Source organism: Physeter macrocephalus, chromosome 12 (assembly GCF_002837175.3).
Source record: "Physeter macrocephalus isolate SW-GA chromosome 12, ASM283717v5, whole genome shotgun sequence".
Classification (NCBI taxonomy): Eukaryota; Metazoa; Chordata; class Mammalia; order Artiodactyla; family Physeteridae; genus Physeter; species Physeter macrocephalus.
This window is the reverse complement of record NC_041225.1, coordinates 39,930,903-39,940,730: the sequence shown is the minus strand read 5'-3', so window position 1 is coordinate 39,940,730 and position 9,828 is coordinate 39,930,903. Positions and strand designations below refer to the sequence as shown.

The following is a 9,828-nucleotide window of genomic DNA, read 5'->3' as shown; positions in this document are numbered from 1 at the left end:
CAGGGCACAGGCTGTTGTTGTGGCCACACTTCTTGAGGCAGATGACAGTGTGGGGTTAAAGGCGAGCATGACGCTTTCAGCAGATCATCTTATAGTTGTATTGCTGGCTGAGCTGGCTGAGGGAAGTCTTGATGTTGCCACCCTGCAGGCAAAGCACCGAGTGCACGTGGACTGTGTGGAAGATGGGCAAGAGAGTCGGAGAGGGACAGCAACTGAGCCAGGGCCCAGCAGCTCAGTCACGGGGCAGGGCCCTCCAGTGTCTTGTAGACCAGAGCTTCCCAAGTGGGATGGAGACGCCATGTCAGATCCCTTGGACACACCAGCCCAAACCTGCTCCACAGAACCTCCATCTTTGCATTTCCCACCCGTATCAGATACATGATTTGCAGATATTTTCTCTTACTCTCTGGGTTATTTACTTTGTTGATAGTCTTTTAATACACAAAAGTTTTTACTTTTCATAAAGTCCAGTTTATTTTTTCTTTTGTTGCCTGTCTCTTTGGTGTCATAGCCAAGAAATCGTTGCCAAATCCAATGTCATGAAGCTTTTGCTTTATGTTTTCTTTTAAGAATTTTTAATCTTTAGCTCTTACGTTTAGGTCTTTAGTCCATTTTGAGTGAATTTTCTAATATGGTATTTAGGTCCCACTTCGTTCTTTAGCATGTGGATATCCAGTTTTCCCACCACCAATTATGGAAAAGACTGTCTTTATGCCAGTACCACACTGTTTTGATTACTGTGCTTTAGTAAGTTTTGAAATCAGGATGTGTAAGTCCTCCAACTTTGTTCTTTTTCAAGATTGTTTTGGCTATTTGGAATCCCTTGAAATTTCTTATGATTTCTAGGATGGAGTTTTATATTTCTGTAAAAACATCATTGGGATTTTGATAAGGATTCGATTGAATCTGTAGATTGCTTTAGTACGAACATGGTTTGTCTATTTATGGCTTTCTTTCATCAATGTTTTGTAGTTTTCATCTAACCGAGTCTTTCATCTCCTTGGTTAATTCCTAAGTATTTTATTCTTTTTGATGCTATGTTAAATGGAATTGTTCTCTCAGGACTGTTCATTTTACGTAATTTTTACTTGGATTAAACGTATTGTGCTTAATACATTACTACATGGGTTTCCCTTTGGCATAAAGGGCCAGGGAATGTAAACTGACGTCCTCGACCACAGACTATTAACACAAAATACTATTCGATTAATCCTTACACTATTCTAGAAGTTCAAAAAGCTTGAGAAGTTTGCAGTCTAGTCTAGTGCTTGGAGTTAATAAATGGTAGTGTTTGAAACTGGACTCAGGTCCATGTGATAACTAAGCTCATGGGATTTCGACATAAAATGTCTCAGTGTAACCACAGCCTACTTAGAACAACCTCTAGCAGGTGGACGCAGGAACCGGAAAAGTGCTACAATAAATCCGTGGGTCATTTAGCCATTCATAAAACAAACCTACATCTTTTCCGCTTCCGGCACCGCCCCCCTGCCCCCACCATTCACTGTAACAAAGGGCAAACTCCTTGCAACATGTAATCACGGACTTAGAAACCAGTTTGGGACTATCGATCTACTGCTTTTCTGGAGACAGGCAGGCGAGACCAGCAGTAACAAGAGAAGTGCACTTCACAGGGGTCTGTCTAACCAGGCTTTCCCGAAGCACCTGCGCCCTCCACCAGCAGCGTCGTTAATCCCGCGAGACGACGGGTCCGCGGAAGGCACAAAATTCCCCCTTTGCTAGAGCCCAGGTTTTTGCCGTCAAGTTAAATTCCGGGGTGCGGAAGTAGCTTTGTCGTGCCGCCTCTAATCGCTCAGAAATCAACCCCACTTCTACACGGAAAGCTAGGCCTCCGACCGCTATGGAAGAGCAGCAAGGGCAAGAAAACCTCGCGACCCTAGCGCTTGCCCAAGCTCATTTCCAGAAGGGCGAGTACGCAGAGGCCGAAACGCTGTACTCCGCTTACGTTCAGCAGTACGCCTGTGCAGCCTCCGAGGGAGAGGCGCCCGGGAGGTAACTATCGCGAGAAGTGGGCACAGCGGGACCTCTGCAAGGTGGGCGGCAGGGCCCGTACTGTTTTATCGGCTTCCCGAGCTCGCCCGCGCGGCGGGCAGATGTTTGTCTTTCCTGAAAGGCAGTGAGGGAGCATCCTAGAACGCAGCCCTCTGCGCGTTCCTCTGGGACACCCATGAAGGTGTCCGGACACCGGGGCGCCGGCTGCCTTTCACCTCGAGTGAAAGTATATATTGGTTATATACCCTGTGTTGTACAATATATCCTTGTAGCTTATTTTATACCTAATATTTTGTACCTCTTAATCCCCCACTCCTGTATTGCCCCTCCCTCCTTCCCCACTGGTAACCACTAGTTTGTTCTCTATATCTGTGAGTCTGCTTCTTGTTTGTTATATTCACTAGTTTGTTATATTTTTTAGACTTATCTAGTAGGTTTCAAAAAGGATTCATCAGCAACAGGCATTGATGCCTCTAGTCTTTTTACTCCTCCTCCTTTTTTCATCTCAGCCTGAGAGCACAAATTTGTTGTGTGGCAAATGTAATTTCTGCCTCTTACCAGCATAGGAAAGAAAATCTGTGGAGGTTTAGCAGAAGGTTACTCAGCATGCCTGCATGAGCCTTCTAATTTCCTTATAGTTCTAAAATTCTTCTAGGAACTCATGGTTAAACTGAATTCTGTCATGTCAACTTTCTTCCTTAAATATATCTTTTAGGGTTCGTTTATTTTTAAAACAATGGGTCAGTGAATCATTTTGAAACAGTATTCACAATCTTTGTATGCCTGCCACTCTGAATGGTTTATAACGTTTTCTTTTAATATCCAAAAGTGCAGCCTTAGCCATAAACCTAATTTCCAAATATTTTTTTTTTCTTTGCTAAAGTTAGCAAGTGCAAAGAAAAAAAAACTACTTTTGTATTAGGTGACTTGGTTATATTCCATCCAAGTAAACACTATCATTACAAAATTCTCAATATTAAAAAAATTCGGCTTTAACTGTTAACCCATGTCTTTAAAGTATGAAACTATTTCCATATGGAGAATAGGCTTTTAGAATTTGTTGTAATGAGATCTAATTCTAAATCAAATGTTTGATGATCCTCTGATAATAAGACATTTATAACAAAGTTTTGAAACTTAGAAATTTAATGACTAAAGCCTTACCGAGTCCTGAGGCTGCATTTTTCTTAATACTCTTTACTGGGCAGCAGTTCAGCTATATCATAACAGAGAGAGATAAACGGAGTGTCCCTTCTTGTTCACTAGGATTTAATGGTGGTGCTAGTGGCATCTAGAAGTGTCCATGTACCCAGTCTCTCTCAGTCCTAGCTCACAGAAACAGACCTTTTCTAAAGTTGCAGTGATTCCTTTCCATTGTCAGGAAACTTAAACGTGAAGGAGACCCCTAGGCTGTGAGTGCCCCTCCTGACAGCAGAAATTACAGTCCCTGTCTGAGATCTCAAGGATCAAGATGTTAAGAGAAGTAACTTTTAATAACACTGACTGCAGTCACAAATACTTTCTGAGAACTAGACTTTGAACTGTGGAGTATAACAGAGAATGACAGCTGAGTTTAGCCTGCATCTTCCCTGTTTGGTTCAAATTTGAGAATCCTCTTTGAAAAAAAGAAAGGAAAACAGAATCATCTCTGACATGGAGCAGAGCCCACTGATAGTCTCTGTGTAGAAGATTTGTCCAGCGGAGCCTGGGGGTGTGTGTGTGTGTGTGTGTGTGTGTGTGTGTGTGGCGCGCTCACTCAAAGCTCCTTGGACCACCTCTGGAGCCCTCAGATGCAGTGCCGTTTCTGCACACAGGACCCCCAGTGTGGACCAGAGCCGTGATGTCCCACTAGCAGGAAGCCAGTCTGGCCTTGGGAGGGATAGCTGCTGAGGCTGGAGGGAGGGCGATTCTATCCCCAGAGAGCACTCCCTAGGGATCAGCGTGTTGATTTTTCACTTCGAGTTAACCTCTGTTTCTTTACTGGTGGAAAATGATTTAAAATCTCAGTGTTTTGAGATCATTTAAAAATTTGAGGATAAAACTGATTCACTTTATGACATGTCCGTAGCACACTTGAACTTTGGGCTGGCTTTCCCTCCTTGCTGCATTCAATTCTGAGCTGTCTTCTCTGCCTCACTGGCATGCGTTTTAGAAAATAAACATTTTCACATTATATTCAACAAAACAAGTTGACAAGGAACAGGGGCTTTGAACACACAGTAAAATGAATGTGCTTTTCAGATTGACATTGTAGTGCTATATAACCTTGCAAATGTAGAAAACAGGATTAAACAAAAATTGACTCCACTGCTTTATTTCCTTGCACTTTGTTTCTTCCGCTTGGTTTTTCCAGTGTAGATACTGCATGTTATAGGCTATGCGTTTGACAACACCCAAAAGAGAATGAAAGGGGAAGCAAGAGGAATTTGGCAACACTGTGTTTTTAATGTGAACTTTTTGTTTAAAGCAAATGCAGCCCTGAGGATTTGGCTACTGCATATAACAACAGGGGGCAAATCAAGTACTTCAGGGTGGATTTTTATGAAGCCATGGATGACTACACATCTGCCATAGAAGTCCAACCCAATTTTGAAGTTCCATATTACAACAGAGGGTTGATATTATACAGGCTGGGTAAGAAATTTTTTTCCCCTTTTGTCCTTGACTGTATTCTGTGAATTCAGAGCTCTCAAATGTTAGAACACTAACGTAGTAATCATCCAGTGTGAAAGTGATGTGAAATTTAGGTTTAGAGCCTGGAGCAAAGGAAGCCTACCTGAATTTATTTTAGGCTTTCAGTAGGTGTTACAGACCACAGCGGGGCACTGGGGTGGGAATTGGACCTGGGCACCGGAGTGAGGGTGGTCCCATTACTTTGTGCCTCTGCGTCCCCAGCTGCTGAATGAGGGTAATGCTGCTGGTCCCCTGTGAAACTTTTCTGAGTTAAAATCTTTGAAGGCATACAAGACAATATAAAGTGAAGGGGTTTTAGATTCTTGGACTAAAGGGACTGTTAGGATCGTTTCTCATTAAAGTGTTAAAAAGAATATTAATTTCCTGTTTCTTAATTTTACTGTAATTATATAAAATAGGTAATATGATTTTGTTGAAATTTTGTGATGATTTAGGCTATGTACCTGTTAAATCCCAGTACGTAAACCCATAACTAATTTTAAGTGTATTAATCTGTAAGGGTACACAAAGTTACTGTGATACGAACATCCCTACATCATTATCAAGAGGAAAATATTCCTTTAGTTGGAGTGGTTGAAAGCTTGTAAATATAAAAGCAAAAGTATATGTATCCAAACTTTTCTATGAATAATATATAGAAATACTCAGTGTTTTTTCTTTTCCATTTTTTTGGGTTCTGGTACAGGATACTTTGATGATGCCTTGGAAGATTTCAAGAAAGTATTAGACTTAAATCCTGGATTTCAAGATGCTATTTTGAGCTTAAAACAGACTATTCTAGACAAAAAAGAAAAGCAAAGAAGAAATTATTGAAAATTTAAACTTAATTGAAATATTAACTCTTGATCCACCTGGCATCACATTGTCTCTAATTTAAAGCTGGTGTTAAGCTATTTTGATTTATATTTAAGATAAAGAGATTCATGCATCAGCACTGAAAGTTAAATGATGTACTTAAGGTAGTTAATTTCAGATTAACTATGTTGAGTAGGTATGCTTTTATGAAGTGTAAATAAGTAAAAAGAATGTATAATTGTATGGGCTTCCCTGGTGGCGCAGTGGTTGAGAGTCCGCCTGCCGATGCAGGGGGCGCGGGTGCGTGCCCCGGTCCGGGAGGATCCCACGTGCCGCGGAGCGGCTGGGCCCGTGAGCCACGGCCGCTGAGCTTGCGCGTCCGGAGCCTGTGCTCCGCAACGGGAGAGGCCACAACAGTGAGAGGCCCGAGTACCACAAAAAAAAAAAAAAAAAAAAAAAAAAATGTATAATTGTATATTATTACAGTAAAATATTTACAGAAATGTGTGGTATTTTCTTCAGTAAAACTATTTATTTTGCTATTTTTTATTCCCAACTTTTTATTAAAAAAATCTTACCTCTACAGAAAATTGGAAGTATAGTACAATAAACACTTATAAACTTTTCACTGAGATTCACCAGTTGTTAACATTGTGTCACATTTGCTTTTTCTCTATACTTAAATATATAATTGTGCTGAGCCACTTGACACTTAAGTTGTGCAGATATCACAATACTTTACTCCTAACTATTTCAGCCTGCATTTTCTAATAGAGACAGCCTTCTTTATAGCCACAATACTGTTATAATACCTAATAAAGCTAATAATTCTATAACATCATCCATACCCAGCCCATATTCGAATTCCCCAATTGTTTCCAAAATGTCTTGTGTAGATTTTTATTTCTGGATCTGGAGTCAATCAAGTTACATTGCATTTTGTTGTTAAGTCTCTTTGTGTTCTTTTAATCTACAAGCGTCCCCTGCCCATTTTCTCCCCATGGCATTCACTTTGAGAGCAAAGCTATTTTATATAGCTAGGCTAGAGAGACATAACATTTGGGCTTAAAAATAAACACATGTCTTGCGTGAGAGCAATTTGAAAGAATTCAACTTACACTTGATTTTCTCTAGTAAATCATTGATGAGGTAGTTAAGATTTAAATATGGAGCATTGTCTTTTGTCCCTGGATAATGACACTAATAATCGCCATCACCAACATTTACTAAATACTCGCTATAAGCCAAGAACCGTTCACACTCTATATAATAAATTGCGAGTGGAATGGGGGTGATTAGAGAGGTGAGAAACTGACAAAAAGCACTTAGTAAACAGAAGGCTTTTAAAAAAGCTATTTCATTTGGGTGCTGCAACGCACGATTAGGCTATGATGAAGCTTTCAAGAGCTGGGAAGGATTTGAAGGGAAAACGAGCCAGAGTCACCATGTCTCACCTACATTTGTGCGTGTGTGTGTGTGTTTTTATTGTTGAGGTTTGGCTTTCAAAGATTCAGAGCCTGCATCTGGGGATCTCCCAAACTAGTTTATTATTGCTGTGGAAAAAACTGTTCTGGGTGGAAATTGCCCTAATCAGGAGAAAAGAGTATGTTTGCCCAGTGTCTCCAGAGGAGGGCTCAGCGGTAACTACTGTGGCCTTCTCAGATGCAGTCACCGTCATCACCCTTAAAAGGGTGTTGTGTTGTTGTGTTTTGTTTTGTTGGAGTTTAAGTGATCTCATAAAGCAGAGGACGTAATTGCCTCGTTTGTAGTTCATAAATAATATCTGGCAAAATACATGAAGAATTTGGGCTGCAGGTGAATGAATATTAAAAGGAAATGAAGTTTGAAAGGGAACTAAAATCTCTATTTCTGGAATGATGCACATTTTCCAATATGACTTACCTTTCTATTTGTTGGAAATGTCTTTAAAAGAATTTATAAAGTTGCATTAAAATGTAGAAAAATTCCTCTTAAGAAACCTTATTTTAAAAACTTATTTTACAACTTATTAAAAAAATAAAATAAAAAGCAAAGTCCGTAGACTTTGGGAAGGTTTAAAGCCAGTCTATCCAGAAAATCAAATACTTTAAAAATGCTTCAATAACTTTATTTTCTCTCGGCTTATATTCTCTTTTCTTTACTCTTGACTGGGATCAGATGTAATATGAAAAAAAGCTTATTAAAAATTTAATTTGGTTTGTAGGGTTTTATTAGTCAACATTTCTTCATCCTTTATCAGAAAAAAGTCACTGAAGTTCAGAATCAGCACTTGCTGATTTGGAACCCAGACACTTACTTACTTTTCTCAAGTTACTGGAAATAAGTAAAGAATGATATATTTTCCTCATGTATTTTCTTCAAAACTTTCGACATTACACATTCAGATTCTAAATTTCTGATTGACTAATACCTTTGCTATCTGCCTTAAAAATTTTTCTTTTTAAGATTTTTTTGAGGTGGACCATTTTTAAAGTCTTTATTGAATTTGTTACAATATTGCTTCTGCTTTATGTTTTGGTTTTTTGGCGGCGAGGCATGTGGGATCTGAGCTCCCCGGGCAGGGATCAAACCCGCACCCCCTGCATTGGAAGGCGAAGTCTTAACCACTGGACCACCAGGGAAGTCCCGCTATGTACCTTTTAAAAAAGACGTTATTTTATGTTTGCTGTTGTTTATATTACCCACATTTCAGTATTTGTTGAGCTCTTTTTCTACTAGAAAAGTGCCCAAACTATATTGTTTTCCAGTTTTTTTCTCTCTACAAACAAGGCAGAAAATTGTGGTTTGTTTTAAGGTTTGTCCTTTACAAAGTAAGGTAAGAGAGAATAAATGGATGTAAATTACTTTTGAGTTTAGAAAATAACTTTTAACTCTTAAGCACGGAGCTTTTTTTTTGTCTGAAATCTGGAACTGAATGAAGCGTGTGGACTTCCTTTATGATAACAAACCACAGCCCAGCTGTTGCACGAGCAAATGAAATTTCCAAGTCAGCTTTTAGTCATTATCTGTTTGCCCTTTTCTAGATTTTTTCTGGTTTTTCTGCCTTTCACTGGCCTCTCTACCCCTTCCCCCCCCCAACACTATACATAGCCTTAGCCTTCCGCTGTTTTGCAGGTCTTCGTCTTTCTCAATGGGCAGAATATATTTCAGCCCTGCCACTCAGCACAGATCAATTCAGCATACACCAACACATCTCAATATCTCCATCTCTGCCAAGTCTAATGCCCCTTAAACATCTAACTCTAAGCTTCAAATAATTAAACCCCTATCTTGCTTAACAACTTTAATTTATCCTTGAAAGTGCTTCTGCTAAGTGAAAAGCCATAAAATGGAAACATTTTACATTCATTTTAATTGGAAAAATTACAAATTCCATCTTAGCCCAAGATACCCAAATACTTTTTGCAGATGGAAAAATATATCACGAAATAATGCCATTTGCAGAAACATGGATGGACCTAGAGATTGTCACACTGAGTGAAGTAAGTCAGAGAAGGACAAATATATGAAATCGCTTATATGTGGAGTCTAAAAAAAGGGTACAAATGAACTTATTTACAAAACAGAAATAGAGTTACAGATGTAAAAACAAACTTATGATTACCAGGGTGTAAGGGGAGGGAGGGATAAATTAGGAGATTGGGATTGACATATACACACTACTATATATAAAATAGATAACTAATAAGGACCTACTGTCAAGCACAGGGAACTCTACTCAATACTCTGTAATGGCCTATATGGGAAAGGAATCTAAAAAATAGTGGATATAAGTATATGTATAAATGATTCACTTTGCTGTACACTTGAAACTAACACAACATTGTAAATCAACTACACTCTAATAAAAATTTAAAAAAATATATATCAATTGACTGATAAAGACAAGTTTATATAAGTAATAATTTGGAATTACATAATTACAACAGTTACATAAACTGTAATGGCAAGAATGCTTCCTTTACTCATTATTTTTTCTGTAACATTAAAAAAACAGTTTTATTGAGATACAGAGTGTACAATTCAATGGTTTTTAAGTATATTTAGAGTTTCTGTACTTTTTCAAGCTATTCAGGTCTCATGGTCTTCTGGCATGCAGAATGCACTTAATGAAGTTATAACACAGAAAAACACTTTTGGGTAAATTAAAGGCTAAACATGAGAGTGTTTCAAAACACCTAATAGCACACAGACACAGATGGAAGAGTCCTAAAAACTGCTGCCTCTTCTGCTTCCATCCAAATAAGTAGCATGATTCCAGTTTGGCTCATGTGATGTTCTCTGACAAGAAACTCGTGTGGAGTAAACGGGAGGTGCATCTCTGCC

General features: G+C 38.9%; 1 protein-coding gene across 1 annotated transcript; it reads left to right on the top strand.

The window, feature by feature from the left end:
• The first annotated feature begins 1,522 nt into the window (after positions 1 to 1,522).
• Positions 1,523 to 9,073, top strand: TTC32 (tetratricopeptide repeat domain 32). Its single transcript, XM_007107184.3, has 3 exons — positions 1,523 to 2,013; positions 4,481 to 4,647; positions 5,393 to 9,073. Exons 1-3 carry the CDS (start codon positions 1,862 to 1,864, stop codon positions 5,518 to 5,520), a joined length of 447 nt encoding a protein of 148 aa, XP_007107246.1. The 5' UTR covers positions 1,523 to 1,861; the 3' UTR covers positions 5,521 to 9,073.
• The last annotated feature ends 755 nt before the right edge of the window (positions 9,074 to 9,828 follow it).

Excerpts from the sequence above, each read along its gene's own strand:
- TTC32 (XM_007107184.3), top strand. The coding sequence starts at position 1,862 with ATGGAAGAGCAGCAAGGGCAAGAAAACCTCGCGACCCTAGCGCTTGCC. Across the intron at positions 2,014-4,480 it reads GAGGGAGAGGCGCCCGGGAG|CAAATGCAGCCCTGAGGATT; the intron begins GTAACTATCGCG and ends TTTTGTTTAAAG. Across the intron at positions 4,648-5,392 it reads GTTGATATTATACAGGCTGG|GATACTTTGATGATGCCTTG; the intron begins GTAAGAAATTTT and ends GTTCTGGTACAG.